The sequence below is a fragment of the Solanum stenotomum genome, chromosome 4, assembly GCF_019186545.1.
Source record: "Solanum stenotomum isolate F172 chromosome 4, ASM1918654v1, whole genome shotgun sequence".
NCBI classification, from domain to species: Eukaryota; Viridiplantae; Streptophyta; class Magnoliopsida; order Solanales; family Solanaceae; genus Solanum; species Solanum stenotomum.
The window spans coordinates 64391955-64409650 of record NC_064285.1 but is presented as its reverse complement, the minus strand read 5'-3'; the positions used below and the strand labels follow the sequence as shown (position 1 = coordinate 64409650).

The 17696-nt window shown below is 33.3% G+C and overlaps 2 protein-coding genes across 2 annotated transcripts; one reads left to right on the top strand and one right to left on the bottom strand.

Annotated features, from left to right (window-relative positions):
* Positions 1-431: 431 nt before the first annotated feature.
* On the bottom strand, positions 432-9975 carry LOC125861910 (peroxisomal fatty acid beta-oxidation multifunctional protein AIM1-like). The gene is made up of 18 exons (XM_049541814.1): positions 9796-9975; positions 9641-9712; positions 8439-8501; positions 8293-8349; positions 8088-8155; positions 7924-8005; positions 7770-7825; positions 6987-7289; positions 5936-6022; positions 5136-5310; positions 4651-4772; positions 4308-4471; positions 3400-3654; positions 2523-2644; positions 2327-2448; positions 2060-2208; positions 1542-1680; positions 432-801 (listed from the first exon to the last, which is right to left on the bottom strand). Exons 1-18 carry the CDS (start codon positions 9887-9889, stop codon positions 757-759), a joined length of 2175 nt encoding a protein of 724 aa, XP_049397771.1. The 5' UTR covers positions 9890-9975; the 3' UTR covers positions 432-756.
* Positions 9976-14676: 4701 nt separating this feature from the next.
* LOC125863047 (probable protein ABIL5) lies at positions 14677-17623 on the top strand. The gene is made up of 8 exons (XM_049543188.1): positions 14677-14830; positions 15635-15717; positions 16243-16390; positions 16537-16636; positions 16726-16762; positions 16960-17105; positions 17201-17265; positions 17351-17623. Exons 1-8 carry the CDS (start codon positions 14747-14749, stop codon positions 17447-17449), a joined length of 762 nt encoding a protein of 253 aa, XP_049399145.1. The 5' UTR covers positions 14677-14746; the 3' UTR covers positions 17450-17623.
* Positions 17624-17696: the final 73 nt, after the last annotated feature.

The following is a 17696-nucleotide window of genomic DNA, read 5'->3' as shown; positions in this document are numbered from 1 at the left end:
TATAAGAAAATAAATCTTAGTGATGCGTTTTTAAAGTTACTAGTGGGATGATCGTTATAAATGGTATTAGAGTTGCTCTACGCACACGTGCAGGACTTAATGTTTAAACTTAAGTGAGATAAACTACCGATGTAAAAAATTGTTAAATCCATAACTTTTTGTGTCTTCATCCGTGATTTAAATTAGTAAAAATCCTCTTAAATGAATCGTTCAGGCATGTCTTTGCTTTAGTATGTTAAGCTTGTTTTAATAAAGATTGATTATTTCTAATAGTGGCTTTTGTCTAATGGAAGATTGCAACTTTGGAAACAATTAGTGAGAAATACCGCCCCAATTTGTTGATAGTCTATCGAGAACAACTTATCTACCCTACAAAGGTAGGGGTAAGGTCGATATATATCCTAGACACCTGAACTGAGTCAAAACAGTAGTTTTAAACACATGTATAGTTTAAACTTCGTAGAGGTGTCTATTATGTTATTCTATAAATAAGAAATAACATATAAGAGTTGAAATGTTTTTCTACATTATTCAAAAAATTAAGCAATCTGCAACATTCTTGTCAATAGCCAAAACCACTAAGCTTGGACTTGAAACTGAGGTGTTTAAGACTACTAACAGTTCCCACCCTGACCAGAGGAAGTAACACTATGCATGTACCATTAAAACATATGAACCATAACGATGAACAGGTTAAAGTAGGTGCCTTTCTATATTCCACAGTATCTGAATCTGAAGTCGTAAATGTATTGCTTACTACATGCGTGACCTTGATGCTGAAGATGTAGCAGCAGGAGCGCTCTGCAGAATAAGAATTGATGTTATCAGTTAGTTAACATTTGACAAAAATAGCAAGCTATCAGAGTTCAAAATGTGTGTCTAATTGCCAACAGGCAGTTATAAGTTGTCCCTAGTTGAACAGATAGATGATGAAATTGACCAAAAAAGAATTCTTCATGTATCATCTGTTATTCCAATTTCCAACTATCTCGCAGTTACCCACGAAGATAGTTGTTACTCCCATCTTTTGATCATGCCTATCCAGATTCTCTTGATCTAGTTGACGAGACAAGCAGTCCCGTGACCGTGGAAAACTATATCATTAACTTCCCTTGTTCTTTCTTCCCCCATAAACTGAACTAAAAGTAAGATGGTTTTACCCATGGAGCCATGACTTACATCTTGTCTATCGAAAACAATCTCTCTATCCCACAAAGGTAGGGGTAAGGTTTGTGTAAATCCAACCCTCCCCAGACTCCACTTGTCAGATTACACTTCGATATGCTGTTGTTGAAGCCATGACTAACATTTCTGCTTTACATGGTTTGTTGACAGTGGAGGTTCATAAATATGGGTTATGTATTTCTTATTATTGACACAATGAATAATCTAACAAAGTAATTAGTAGTTACATCTGCCGAGATCATTACTTATTGGAGTTAATAATTAATTGCAGATATCAGTGATCAACTTGCCTAGCTAAGACGAACAGGTAAAAAGATCTTATATTGCATGGTAGATCTCTAAGATCAAGTTCTTACCAAGGGAATGCCCTTTGCTGCTCTCTCTTCCAAGAACTTTGATGGCTTGAAGAAATTACCATATAATTCTGACCACTTGCGGAGACTTTTATATATATGACCAGCCCCAACAGTATCTCCCCAGAAAACAATGCCACCTCTGCAAAAAAAAATCATTGCAAGAAAGATTTGTTATAAGAAATTCTCTAATTTCTGTGGAAATTAAAAAAATAAAACATAAACCAGTTGCAAAGTACAGCAAAAAGGTTTGAACAGCTGGTGATTTTTCGTCTTCTCTCCATCCGTTTCCATTCCTCTTCACCAATTAATTTTAACGATCCCCTTGTCTCTTGGGTATATCATTCTCTATTAAGCATATAAAACTACACCCCATTCATACCAAGCCAAACAGGAGATATTTTGATGTTAGCTCATGTTGTTCATACTTCAGAATCAGTAGTTATCCCAAGCTAGCGAAGAGTAAGTATTTGACTTATTGTTGGAAGCAAATGATGCTGATTTCACGGTACAGTACCAACCTGTAAGATGGGAAACTCATTCCAAGTACAGAAGCGACATCAAGGTCTGATGCTCGGACTACAATCCCCTCATCCAAAACACGACATGCCTCGTTCACAACGGGAAAGAGTATCATCTCAACAATTTCTTGGTCAGTGATAGATATTGGCTGCCATAAATTGAAAACGAAGACACTGGTTATTGTGAGGGGATTTAGATTTTGACAAACCCTTCAAAACCGACAATTAAATCATGATTTGAGATTTTCTTTTGTTAGCCGATGATACCTTTCCTCCAGGCATAATATTAGTGAGCCTTCTGGACTCCTCAATAATTGGAAGCACTGAAGTATCAGGTCTTGCCTTCTCTCCCTTCTTGTAAATATAGTATCCTTTTCCATTATTTTTACCTGCATCACCAGTGAAATTAGGATGAACAATACCTAGAAAACAACAAAACAGAGGATGAAACTTGCAACATTACCATTTCGACCACTTTTTATTAGAAGGTCAAGCAATGGAGACTTAAATATTCTATCAGGAAAAGCCGAACTATACTCTTTCCCTGTTGCAATAGCAACTCCATATCCAGCTAAATCCTGAAGCCTGCAAAATGAATAAGCAAATTACTTTACATGCCTACCAACATAACTATTGCTTGAGCAGGCAGGCTGCTGTATGTGGAAGGAAAAACCAGTTAGATTGTTGATTCTCCCCCAAAATCTACAACATGTTATTTTACCTCACAGCTGCTTTTACTTCCCAAGCGAATAAATAAGATTATAGTACCTCCGACCAAAGTGAAAGGGACAGGATATCATGTATGCATTATATCCTCATTCCCTGCATATGATACAACACTCTTTCAACCTGTCCTCCTCTCTTCCTACCCACCCCCTCCTCAATGTATGCCGGTCTCTCTCTTAATTTGTGTGTTCTTTTTGTGAGAGTGTGGGAAGACAGCCTCCAATTTCTCTCTCCGAAAATAATTCCTTATGTTCTGTTTCTTAATTATTTACCCATCACCATCTGCACCACCTTCCACATGTAGGCCACCCAATACCAATGCCAGATGCCACAACTATCAATCTCAATATCAGTCAGCAAATGCTCCACCAATACCAAAATTTGCACGCCAACATTCTAGCACTTTCATGTATATCTAATTTCATCTTCTGGATGTATCATCACAGTTATCTAGGTGCATTTAAAAATTTGAATCATTTAAGTACATTAATTATCTTAAAGCTGTGTAAGTCAAAGACACCATGAAGATTAGCATTTGCAAATTGCAAAGAACTGCCGACTAGTTTACTATATCTCACACTTGAAAAAACGGTAACTTTGTGGAAGAGAATTACTGGAATGGACCGATGGGGAGACCAAAGCTAATGATTTGTGCATCAATCCTGTAGACATCCACTCCAAGATTCGCAAGAAATTGTGCACTCTGGGCATATGGAAAGAATGTCCTATTGACAGCAAAACCAGTACAGTTTCCCACTACAACAGGTACTTTCTTTATTGTTTTGCCAACAGCCATGAGATCGAGGATTGCTTGGGCAGATGTCTTCTCCGTCCGGATTATCTCTAGCAGAGGCATCACATGAGCAGGACTGACCATAGAAAAAAATCAGTTAGCAATTACAACAAAAAAAGTGATCCAACAGAATCATCACAAGGATTTTCTAAGTCAAAGAAACAAAGAAAAAAAGGAGCAATTAGCTTGGTAGACTGCTTTCTCCCCCTTTTGTATGGTAAACTCCACCTGTAACCCCACAATCCCAGGTCCAACAATGGCTCTTCCCAAATTGCTCCATGGATCACTCCCCAATCTTATAGTTGGAGGTTGGGTCTTTATCGCTAGGTTCTCCCTTCTGTGTTTTAGATTGCTAGGCAGCAGGACAAATGGCTTTAGCTTTATATCTCCCCAATATCACTTTTAAAAAGTAGAAAACGACAAGGACGAATTGAAGAAAGATATTCCAAATTTTCTAGGAGCAAAACCCAAAAATGGAAACTATATGAAGACACGTGAAAGTTAATCACCTGACATCCCATATAACAGTTTGTTCCACATTTATTCTATTTTCCAGATTATATTGAATCTTCTTTTCTATGTAGTGGTCATATTCACCTCAACAAACCAAAGTATTTGATAACTTTTAGACTTGAAAATCAGCTGTACAGGTTCATAGAGGTCAATTTCGCTTGATTAGTAGGGTTCACCTTCATTATAGAACTAAAGTTACACGGCAAGAATTGTAACCTGAAAAAGTGGGCTCCTATAACCCGATCTTGAGAGCTCGTCTTTTTCCCAATTACGTTGAGGTCGATAGTAGATGTATTGGATGCCAAAATACAGTGGGGAGGACAAACCTTCTCAATATCAATGAAGATTTGTTGTTTTAGAGGAACATTTTCAATGACAGCCTACAAACAAGACAGAACTGTTTCAAAAACAACAAATTTCAACAGATGATGAATAGTAGAATTCTGTTCGACAATTTTATAGACCAGGAAAATAGAAAAGCCAAGCAAAGAAGCAAGAAGGGAAAGAAGAAACCATTCTGCGGAACATTACTTGAGCAAAGTATAGGTTCAGTAGTTACCTCAATGACCATATCCACATCCTTAAATTCTGAGTAATCTAGTACACCTTTAACCATTGAGAAAGCTTTGTTTGCTTTGTCCTGCTGCAACTTCTTTCTCGCTACCAAACCTCGGATATTTGCTGTAACATAAGGTACTCCACATAAGTTTCTAACTTCCAAAATCATAAGATGACTGTAAAGATGAATGGTCAAAAGGCCTCACAATCTCGAAATCTATCAGAACATTTATCAGTCATCAACTACAACAATATACCCAGTGTAGTCCCATAAAGTGGGGTCTGGGGGAGGGTAGAGTGTAAATAGACCTTATCCCTACCGCAGAGGTAGAGAGACTGTTTTTGATAGACCCTCGGCTCAAGGAAAAACAGTCCAAAGCAGTTCAGAAAAAGAATCAACAAAAGTGAAATCATAACAAAGCATCCTGAACAGTAACAACAACGAAATAAGATATAATAAAATCCCACTGAAAGAAGATTAATAACCTTCAACTGTTTTTATCCCCTTCTGAAGATACTCGGGATTAATTTCCTTGATAATAACAAATATGTTGCTCAGAACAAGAGAGGTAGCGATGCCTGAACCCATTAAACCTCCACCTATTATGGCAACTTTCTTCACTGGCCTTGGTTTCAGACCAATATCAGTTACATTAGGTACCTGAACCATTTAGGAATAAAGATATAACTCAGAAATATGATAGAATTGATTGTCCATTGAGGAAACAGATATCTAAGTAACTTTCTTAATAAAGTCAAACTAGCCCTAGAGCAGGAGCACAAAAGCCATAGAAGTGATCAGAAACAAATCTATTATAACAAGTATGAAATTCTATTTATATACAAGAGATCCAAACTCCATGTTACTTCTCATTCGTGAAATCATACTGATAACGAACTTTCACTAGCTGATGGACACCAAGTAAAGCCATCCCTAAGTGAAACCTCAAGTATATGGAACATACCAAATCAAGCTTGCATTATAAACAAACAACAGATCCCTACCTTGCTTCTCAATCATGTGATCATTCTTATCAATGAGAAGCTTTGCATTAAAGACAGACAGTTCTGCACACAACAGCTAATGCACTAATATTTTTAATAGAAGATCAGGTAATAATAAGAGAGAATCTTTAACCAAGTTTACTATGCTGAAAATTAAATTTTTAAGAGCCTGAATCAAGTTTACTGTTCTCAACAAATATACTTCGAAAGAATTTTAAGCTTCAAGATAGCATCAGCACACAACAGGTACCATGTGCTCAGCGGTGAAGCATATTTTGTACCTTTGATGTAGTCCGTTGGGCAAAAAATACATGAACAAGACCTCTTGATGTATCTGATAATACAAGGTCCTCAAAAACTTTAGCTTCCTGCAAAAGACTTAAAACAAGTTTGTTAATCCATCTTGATCCATTTGTCTCAAATGGCTACATGGATAAAGACTGAGTTAGGCCTCATTGTTTTTATTAACATTAAGACATCTGAATATTAAGATGTGCATTAAGATTTATATGTCTAAGAATGAATACACATCTAAATATTAAGATATGAATACTAAATAATTAAGATTGGTTGTTTTTTTAACAACTGAATATATAAAACTAGTTTTTGTTAACGAATTAATAAATATAAATTTAATAAAATACTAAATTAATTTAATACTATATCAACAAACTAGTTTTACAAAACAATATGGTGGTTGGTGGTGATGGTGGTGGTGGTGATGGTTGGCAGTGGTGGCGGTGGTGCTGGATGAGAATGAAGTTGGCTCATGGTGATATTGTGGGTAGTAGCTAGTGGTGATGGTGGTAGTTGGTGGTGGCAACTAATAGTTGTGGTAGATGATAGTGATAGTTAATAGTGGTGGTGAATGATGACGGTGGTCAACAATATACAATGGTGATTGAGATGGTGGTGATTGCCAGTAGTGATTGGTGGTTGTAGTAACGGTGGTTAGTGGTGGTGATTATAAATGGAGGGCGATGATGGTAGCTATGAGTGGGTTGAATTGGTGAAAAATAGGCATCTTAATGACATTAAAACTTTGTTACAATAATCATTCAAATGTACTTAGACCCATAAAGTGATTATAAAACATTGGTTAAGATCTTAATAATTACGATAAAAAATTAAAAAATAAACCGCCTTAATAACTAAGATATGAATGATTAAGTTAAGACCTATATTAAGTGCAAACAAATGAGGTCTTAGCTACCTTTCACGACACTATTTGCAATTATCTGGATTTTGTTAACAAAAAGTGGGTAAATGTTGTCCTTTTCTGAAGAGAGATGTGTATAGAATATAGGTATTAATTGACCAAGCAACATATACCTTGAGAACCCCATTATATCCACCATGGACTATGCCTTCTTCAATTACATCAAGGCATGCCAAGTGCTGAGGCATATTCCGAGCAGTTTGCTTCACTTGTTTCCTAGCCAACTTCAGAACTTCATGTGCTTCTGAAAGGGAACCAATTTTGTCAGTCCTGTGAAGGGAACGCATCCAAGGTTTGCGCCTTTCTGCAATATCAAGAGCCCACTGTCTAGCTACTTTTAACAACTCTTTGGAAGGGACAACTGCATCAATAAGACCTAGCTTCTCCCCCTCTTCTGACATTATTGGTTTGGATGTCTGCAAGAAGTTGTTCACATAAATTAGGCAATTGTCCCCACAAATTAATGTTTTTAAATTGATTTACAAATTTGAGTAAGAAGCAACTCAATAGTTCTGCATGTATTGCAAACTTAATGGAGGATAATGTGTGGACAACTTATTAAAGTTAAAACCCAACAATCACAATCAGAGAAAAAGCAGAGCTTGAAGTAGTACATGTATAAGGATATACTAATACTTTTGTCCCTTCTTATTTCTTATCCTTTTTGGTTGCTATCACGAATGTCATCCAGAATCACCATCTAATGCTGAGAATAACTATAAAATTTTCTGTTTAAGATGATGCACCTGTTAAGCGAATTATTTGTCCAACAGTTACTTTGTAAATGAATTAATTGCCAATGGTTAAACATAAGGATCTATAGAAACTTTACCCCACACACCAAGACAACTTTTCACAATTGTCAGCTTTTTAAATCATGAAGATGAATGACTTACCATCATCATATCAATAGCCTTTGGCAACCCTATAAGCCTTGGAAGTCGTTGTGTACCTTGAGAAGAAACATTATCGCTATGCTCAATAAAATCTAAAAATGAAAAGAAATTTAACCTATATGCAACTTCAATGAGCAGTAAGTGGCTGAGTTACCTCCAGAGCCAGGAAGAACTCCAAGGCTAAGCTCTGGCAACCCAAGTTGTGTTCTTGGAGCAGCAATGCGTGCATGGCATCCCTGCCAAAAGCATGCATTACATAATTCAATCACAAGGAAAAAGTTAAGCATATGGACAGCACATTTTATAGAGACCACAAACCAATGCCAATTCCAAGCCACCTCCAAGACAAAGTCCTTCCACAGCAGCCACTGCAGGCTTCTTTCCATCTAAAGTTACAAATCGAAATGATCAACAGAAGTATAAATAACAATTGATACCAAGATGCCACGAAGAAGCACAATGAGATGCTACAGTAAGCCATCTTAAGATTTGAAATCCTAATTCGGACCAACAGTTCTCTTACCTTCCATAATGTTCGTCACGAGATCAACAGAAACATCAGGCAATAGAGAAACATCATCTGCAACCCATCCAAATTCCAATTTTCAAAACAAAGGTTCAGGGGACACAATAACGAACTGCAAAAAGACCAAATGAAAGTGATCCTACCTGTTTTATGAACCTTTTCAAAAACATTGATGTCAAAACCACCAGAAAACCGCCCACCATATCCTGCAGTAAATCAATGAGAACATAAACAAAAAAGGAAGAGGAAAGACCGACACACAAAAAACAGAGAAAAGCACAAAGGACATGAGCCATGAAGCAGAAAAAGGAAACTAACACTTTTTTAAAAAAAAATAAGGTACAGAAAAGTAGGAAATTTCATCAAATACAAAAGTAGATTTCATTTTACTAACAATCATAACTGAAATTCAATGAAACATCAGTTTCACAATGCATAATGCGTAATTCATAAAGTTTAACTAAATTCCTAATTTAATCACTATTTACTGATACTAAATTCAAACCAAAATCAAACATATCAAATAAAGAATTTTTAATCATAACTGAAATTCATCAACACATCAGCTTCGCAATTCATAATTCAAAATGTTTAACTAAATTCCTAAATAAATTACTGTTTATGATACTAAATTCTACTCAAAATCAAACAGCTCAAACAAAGTTTTTTTTTATCAATAAAAAAAGTTACTAGCAATCATAAAACGAAATATCAGCTTCACAATTCGTAATGCGTAATCCATAGTTTAACTAAATTCCTAAATTAATCACTATTTACTGATACTAAATTCAAACCAAAATCAAACATATCAAATAAAGAATTTATCTTTTTTATCAAAAAAAAAAGTTACTAGCAATCATAACTGAAATTCATCGAAACATCAGCTTCGCAATTCATAATTCAAAATGTTTAACTAAATTCCTAAATTAATCGCTATTTACTGATATTAAATTCTATCCAAAATCAAACAGCTCAAACAAAAATTTCTTTTCGAGGAAAAAAAAGACAGTTAATAGCAATCATAGCTGAAATTCATCCATACATCAGCTCCGCAAAGCGTTAATCACTATCTACTGATACTAAATTCCATCCAAAATCAAACAGATCAAACAAAAATTTCATTTAAACAAAAAAAAAACAGTTACTAGCAATCATAACAAAAAATTCATTGAAACATCAGCTCCGCAAATCGCAATTCAGAAAAGTTTAACCAAATTCCTAAATCGATCACTATTTACTGATAGCACCAAATCCTATCCAAAATCAAACAGATCAAACTAAGAATTTTTTATGACGAAGAAATCAATCAAATAGAAGGAGAATAAGAGAAGATCAAGAGCTTTACCAGTCAGAACAATAGCTTTGACATCATTTCTCATAGCTGCCTCGTTCCATTTCTCCTTTAATCCAGCGAAAACTACAACCAAATCAAAACTCAAAATAAAAATTCCGCTTCAACAAAACAAATCAAAATTCCGTTTCGATGAATTTTAAGCTTACTCTGAATAGCAAGAGCATTCACCGGCGGATTGACGAATGTGATAATCGCAACGCCGTCGTTCCCAACCTCCATCGTCACTTTTGCTTTCGCCATTTTCAACGAAAATTATTAATCTTAGCTCAAAAATTTGGGACTTGAATGAAGAAAATTGGATTTATATGGGAATTTGATTGGATGAATTTACTGTAGATTTTGATCAATTTGAAAGAAGCGGATCACGTGAGAAGGATGTTAGTACACGAGTCAAAGCTGAATTAATATACAAAATCTTTAAAATAAAATAAACGTGGAGTATTATTTTTACAAAATAAAAAATATATATTTCTTAAGATTTGAGATTATTAATGTATGGGAAAATATTTGAACTATCCACGAGTATTTTGATGGAATGATTGGTATTTTTAAGTTATTGTTAATAAGAGAATTGAGGTCGAATAGTAATTAGTGTGATGTGAAATTTTCCAATAAATTAAATGCTTTTCAATTCTTGATGTAAACAAATAACAAGTTCTTTTATAGCTGTCTTTATCATTAATTAAATTCTAGCATGAATTAAAGTTATCCTTACTCGAAACTTTGTTAATTGAGGAAAAAACAACAAAAGTTTTGTTTAATAAGGGGGTAAAATTACTCAATTTCAAAGAGTAACTTTGACGATTTTTACTCTTGTCTTTTTAATGAAGGAAACGGTTTTTTTTTCTTTTTTTGGTAAGTGTCATTTTCATATGTGATTTTTTACCAAGTTAAAAACAATGATATCTTTAATTAATTTTTAAAATCTTTATTTTATTCTTAAATTTCGTTCTTAATCATACACCTTTATATAAATTGGGACGAAAAAAATATTATTCGGATAAAAGTAATTATTTTAAAAGTTAACTCCTTAGCTAATTTTGGTAAAAGATATTTTTTTTTGCGATTTCTTTAATGTATACTATAAATAGAGGAGTATATCAAATTGCCAACAAAAGACTTTGGTTTAGCTAAAAAAAATGCTTTTTTTTTACCCTCCCTAAAGCTCCCACCCCTTTTGTTTCCTTGGTGACTCGAATTCGCAATCTTCGAATTGAAAGTGAGGGGTGCTTACCATCCGAGCAACTCCCTCTCGTCAGCTAAAAAAAATGTATTATTTTGCATACCATTTATTTTTTTACATGTGAAAGAGTTCATAAAATACTGTGCATTAATAGCAACAAACGTAAATGTTGCATTATATATATGTATGTATATGAAAAAGCAATAATATAACAATAAATATTATATTTCGAATTCATAAAGATAAGCATTTTACGTATTATTGTAAAAGGAATAAAAAGGTTTTATATAATGTTATGTATCATTTTTTTAATCAGTACTGTAAAAATATAATGGGCTATATACGATTGAAAACTTAAAAAGTTAGTTAAGTAGGTGTGATGTAGAATTGTGGACGGTATTTTTGTCCCTTCAAAAAATCTCTCTAAATTACAATTTTCAATGACTATTTCAACAACTAGTACACTTCAACTTCAAACTAATTAAGGTTGACTAGATGTATAAAGTCACTTACAATATATTTCAATACAAGATTTAGCTATTCATATATTATAGTTATTATTTCATTTTTATTATGTATAAAATAATATATAGATTCTCTCGTAATATTATATGTACGATACGAAAGAGGTGATCTCGTTATTTTTGCTATGCTTTAATTTGCTTTTATGTGTGCCCTTGATGGTGAAGATGTAAAAGTAGGAGCACTCTGCAAAATAAGAAATGTGTTATAAGTCGATAGTCACAAGTTAAACCTATGGTGATGAAATTCACAGATAAAGAACAAACATAGAAAGATTCTTTCATGTATCATCTGTTATTGACGCGATGAATAATCTATTGAAGTAACTAGTAGTAACATCTTCTAAGATATATCATTAGTCATTACTTATTAATAGTGACAAATTAAAGTTGCCTAGATAAGATAAGGGACAAGTAAAAAGATCTTATTTTATAAAGTTCTTACCAAGGTAATACCCTTTGCTGCTCTTTCTTCCAACAACTTTGATGGCTTGAAGAAATTATCATATAATTCTGAACATTTTTCAAGACTTCTGCCAAACCTTCAAATGGTAGCAAGGACAAGTCTATGGAGTGCAATTGTAAGGTGCAGAGTTCTCATCCAATGACATGCTACTAGGTTATTTTTGTCCATGATATATATCAGACACTTTGGCAAGCAACAATCTAGTTTTTGCAATCAAGACTATTAGAAGCAAAAGCTACTCTCTCAAGAAACACAACGTCATATGAACATCAAGGCACCTGATCGAGTAATTGACAGAAAGTCTTAAGTTGTCATTTGAGTTTAGTGTACTGTACTTTATTATTGTAATATCTATTCCTATGTTATAAAGGAACATAGTTCATTTCAGTTGTAATTGTTGTGAAACCGAGTTCAATGGCTAGAGTTAGCTGTGATGTGTTTGATTGAAGTCTATGTTAACTAGATGTAGCTAATAATAGGATTATTGCTTTGAGTCTTGTAATAGAGGTGTTACAAAGTGTAGGATTAAGAGTTTAATCCTTTGTGATTACCTACCGGAGTCTGTATTCATTTGTTTGAAGTTAGTGGAGTTGTTGTGAAATCATGTGTGACAGATTGTGATTTTCTCCTCCCTCGAAAGATTTACACTATGATATTGAAAGAGAGGTTATTTTTCTAATACTTTTCGATGAAATCAATTTACACAATGATATTGAAAGAAGCCCATGTCTTCACTTGGGCCATGTGACCCAAATCTGAGCTTCGATGGAGCAGGCCAGAAATTAGCCCATCAAGCCCTATCTTAATGCCCCATTTGAGTTACAAGCCCACTTACAAACAGTAACTGGAGAATAACACTCATTCCGTCTCAATTTATGTAAAATATAATTTAACTTGACACGGAGTTTAAGAAAGAAAAAAAAGACTTTTGAAAACTTGTGGTTTGGAACAAGTCATAAATACTTGTCTTGACTGATTATTAATCATTTCATTAAGGGTAAAATAAGGATTTTAAAGTTATTTTGTTATCAAGTATAAAAATATGTTATTCTTCTTTATACTCACAAAAAAAATGTGTCACATACTCGGATAAATTAAAACAGAGAGAATATAAACAATTATATTTTCTTCTTAGGTAGATGAATGTATAGACAAGGGAATAGACTTTTTATTGGATATAGTTTGATCTTCATGCGATGTCTCGGACTCAAGTTTTGGGCATGCAATTCTTTTAGTTAGAGCCTTTTTTTTTATAAAAAATAAAATAAAATCTTACATTGCGCAAATTGGTTACCTCGATTTTCGACTATTTTTATTTTTTGTTACCTCGAATTCAATTTGCACACAGTTTTCCTGCATGTGCTTAGCATTTGGACCTTAACATCCTCTCTTTTTCCAATTTTTTGGAAAGATAGCTGCACAGAAAATAATAAAATTTAACTTATATTATATAGTTTTAAAAAAATGAAAAATATTATACTTTCAATAAAATTCTTTGACACAATCACTAAGGAAGTCCTTTCAAGGACGATTCCCATGTACAACGCACGTATAGGATAGAAACGTTATTATTGATAGACTCTCGATTCAAAACAAATGTAATTAAAGTAGAATTGAATGAAAAAATAACAACGAACAGATTAGCAAGATAAACAATCAAATAAACAATAAGTAATAGTAAAAAAAATGAAGAATGAAATACTACGCAGTACGCACATATTAATAAAGAGAAAGGTAAGAAGATCGAGTAGACCCCCGTCTCTTCCACATACAAGTACAACAAAAACACTCAGCTATCTACGAATTTTCTACCATAATTTTCAATCTTGATAACTCAATAAAATACAAATTCAACTTAAAAGATAATACTTTCCCTGTCTCAATTTAATTATCTTACTTTTGTTTTGGTGTGTCCCAAAAAATATGTCTCCTTCTACATTTATTAAGTTTTTAAATTTTAATATTATACCTGATAAGTTTAAGACCACAAAATTTAAAACCTATCAACATCTTTAATTTCAAATTACAAAAAAATATTTTTTAAATTTCGTGTTCAATCAACCATTTTCTAATAAATAAAAAAGTGAAGTCACGAGACTACAAAAAGAATTTGTCTTTTAGGAAGAGGTCACCACAGTCCATTTCCATAAAATTCTAATAAGAGAATCCCTCTTAAAAGCTTTTTGGTTTTTTAATTCATATAATATAAAGTGAAATTTGAATTATTTGTCACGGGATTTTATTATATACTAACCGACAACCCCTATGTTCTCCATATAATCTAAGCATAGATAAATCCAAAAAAACAAAAAAAGCAATGGATGTTTTTTTTAGTCCATATGATTTTAAATTTATGATATTTATTTAAGTATATTTAATCTTTAATAAATTAAAATATATAATTTTTATCTATTTACTTGTGATTATTAATTATTTATCACTTAATTATCATATATTATGCTAAATTTGTATTCATGTTACTTCATACTTAACGGTTATATAATTTTTAAAAAGTTCAAACATATATATTTCTGACATAAATATATCAAAAAAACACATCTTCACACTTTAACGTTGAATTATATGTCATCAAGGACCAAAATCACCCACATGAATTGTGGATTAAATGGAAAAAATCTTATCAGAAGCGTCATTGTGCTAAAGCGTAATTATTACAAAAATAACCTATATGTTTTATTTATCTCATTTATATGACACACTTTTCTTTTACTATAACTGTAACGAAAATAGTAAAATATCTATAAAATATTTTAGATCACAAGTTTCGAGATTTTTCTCGTTCTTAGTTAAACACATGTAACATTGTAGAGAGGCAGTACTTTTTTTCACCTTTTTTGGACATATAAACAGCACCTGGTATCCATTTATAATTTCTTGCTTATTTGTACTTTATTGCAAGAATTAAAATGGAGGAGGAATTTAATTCATCACCCAAAAGTTATACAGAAGTTGAAACTGTTGATTCAACTAAGTTCAATAACTCTCTGCAAGTAAGTAATTAATATCTATATGATTATAATATGATGAGTACTTGTTTGTTTGAGTGACAAAGCTAGAGGGTTCATCTTCATCTTGTTCGCTCGGAAATTACATTGTATATATAATGTTACTTTTTTTAATGTGTGTATCTTAGATAATGAACTTGTCAGGTGAAAATTCTGTCTCTGCCGTTGATTTGCTTGTTGTATTTTTTATCTAAATTTTAGGTGCTAGAGTATGAGTGTGTGTGTGTGGTGTTTCTTGACAACAATTTCTTGTGATGAGTACTTTTTTGTTTATGTGGGGGAGATAGAGGGGAGGAAGGAGTTTATCTGAACTTCGTTTGCTGAAAAATCACACTGTATATACAATGTTAAAGTTTTGTGATAATAGTCAAAATCACACTTGGCTATCACTTTTTTGCGAGTTTCAAAATTATCAATTGTTCGATTTTTCTACCTGAACTATCACCATATGTGTAGTAAAACACACCTAGTTGAGTAGATGTATAGGTGTTGGTAGTTGAGGTAGGAAAATAGAACAACTAATAGTTGGCTTAATCACATAGTTAAAGTGTGAAACTTGCGGAAAAGTAACGGTTCAGGTGTGTTTTTGACCATTAACTCTAATTCTTTTTAGTGTTATATAGTAAATAATGAACTTCCCAGTGAAAATTCTGTCTCCGCCACAATTTTTTTTGTTGTTTCATTTTGTCCAAATTTTAGGTGCTAGAGTATGTGTGATGAAAGTGTGTGGTGTTTCTTGACAACAATTTCTTGTGGAGATTACAATTTTTTTAATTTTTTTTTTTGCAGGAACTCAAGGATTTGTGCTCTCAGCTTCACAATGCTGCAGATTATTGTGAGAAAGCATTTGTAAAGGCAGAAGAGAAAAGAGAGTGAGTATTTCTTTAGTTAATTTCTTCGCGTATTGTCACTGAATTTTATCCACTGTAACAGTTAAGTTACGAAACTATCTTTTGTCACATTGAAGTAACTGAATTTTCCGCAGTATAACAGTAAAATCATAAAATTATTTTTTCTTCAATGTGACGATATGTCAAAGTTCCCTTAACGACATCCTAATATTCAATCTTTCTGTTGTTCGTTCTAGTACATTCAAAAACAAAAATAGAAGAGCATAAATAATGACAATATTTAAGATAATTTGAAGTTAAAACGAGCATTTTTCATGCGCGTTAGTGGAAAATGACATGGAAGGAAGTTGTCCCGAAGGACTTAATATAAGAAAATGATATAATAGAGGAGATACCAATTAGTTAGGACTAAGTTTTGGTCATGTTAGTTCGTACGTTTACTTTAGGTCTTATGTCTTAGACGTCTATTAGTCCTGTTAGAGAAGTCTATAGTTGAATCCCATCTTGTTTAAGACTGAGACGTACTACTTGTTGTTGTTGCTGCAGTGTACTGGAGAACACAAAAGAGTATCTCTGCAGAGCTGTTGTTACAGTCGTCGATCATTTAGGATGTGTCTCAGCTAAACTTGAATGCAAGATTTCAACGATTGACACAGCTTCTGAAACAGAACTTCGAATTGATGGCTTGACTCAAGTTTGTCATTTCTACTCATACTTTTTTTTATACTGTCTGTGTATATAACTTAACGCCTTCACCAATTTCCCACCTTATTATACCTTCTCTTCTTTACTGATGATAATTTTTACTAATATTTTTATGTTTTGGTTCGATTTAAGTAGAGGCTCGCGACCTGCCAGCAATACTCTAACAAGCTTGCTCTCACTAGTCTTTGTTGGAATACTGATTTAGCAACATTTCATCATCGCTATATATCACCACGTAATTTTTCAATCCATTCAATGAGAAAGTCAGTAATAACTCTGAAACCAAACATAACTATATACTAATATTTCTGTTTTCTAAACCAGCAATTGAAGATCTCAGGAGAATGAAACAAATGTCGAGGTAATATTTTTATCCATTTTGCCTGATTTCAAGTTATGTTGCTCGGACACTTGAAAAATGCCACAGAGTGCATGTCGGATCCTCTAAAAGTAGTGCATTTTTGGAGGATCCAGCATGGGTTCTGCAACATTTTGAAGAGTCCGAGCAACATAGATTTATAGGGAGAGTAAAAGCCTAACGGACTTGTACGAATGAAGGGGATTTGGTATGCCAATTGACAATAAGACTCTACACAAGGATAGATTTGAGGCAGAGGAAGATGTGCCACTATTTTTGTACACTTACAACTTTAAGTCTTCTCTACTTGAAGATTCGAAGCAAAAGTCTAGCTTTTCGCCTCCAGGTAAGAAGAAGACACATTTACGAAATGGGAAGTTCTCAAATTAGAGTTTTTTGAAAGAAATGTTCATACTTCAATGTTCAAATATGGATTTTCAGTGCTTCCTGTTCGGGACGGACTATCTGTTGTACCAAAATCACAAAATTCCAACTTTGAGTTTCAGGTACACATATATCAGCTTTGTATATATATGGAGAGTGTTGAAAAAACACCATGTTCATGTGCTTTTTTCTCTCTTGTGAATGCAGGAGGCTCGAAAGCAAAAACGAAACATATTGAGTTGGAAACCAATGCATAATAAGGATATCAGGTCACTCATTCGACGTGGTAGAAGAATAGTAACATGAATATGTGAAGAGTCTAAAGACTGCCACAAAACTTCCCTTCAAGATATTGTAGGCCTCAAGTTACCAGGTTTAAAGATATGTATTATTACTCTTGTTTTGCAAATTATGTATATTATAAAGGGAGATTATGCTACAAACCATTTTCAACAAAACATAACATGCATTTTGAACTTCCCTATCCACAATGGAAGGAAGATCACTCACATACTTCGAACACTAACCACGTCGAACTCCTTAAAAAAGGTAG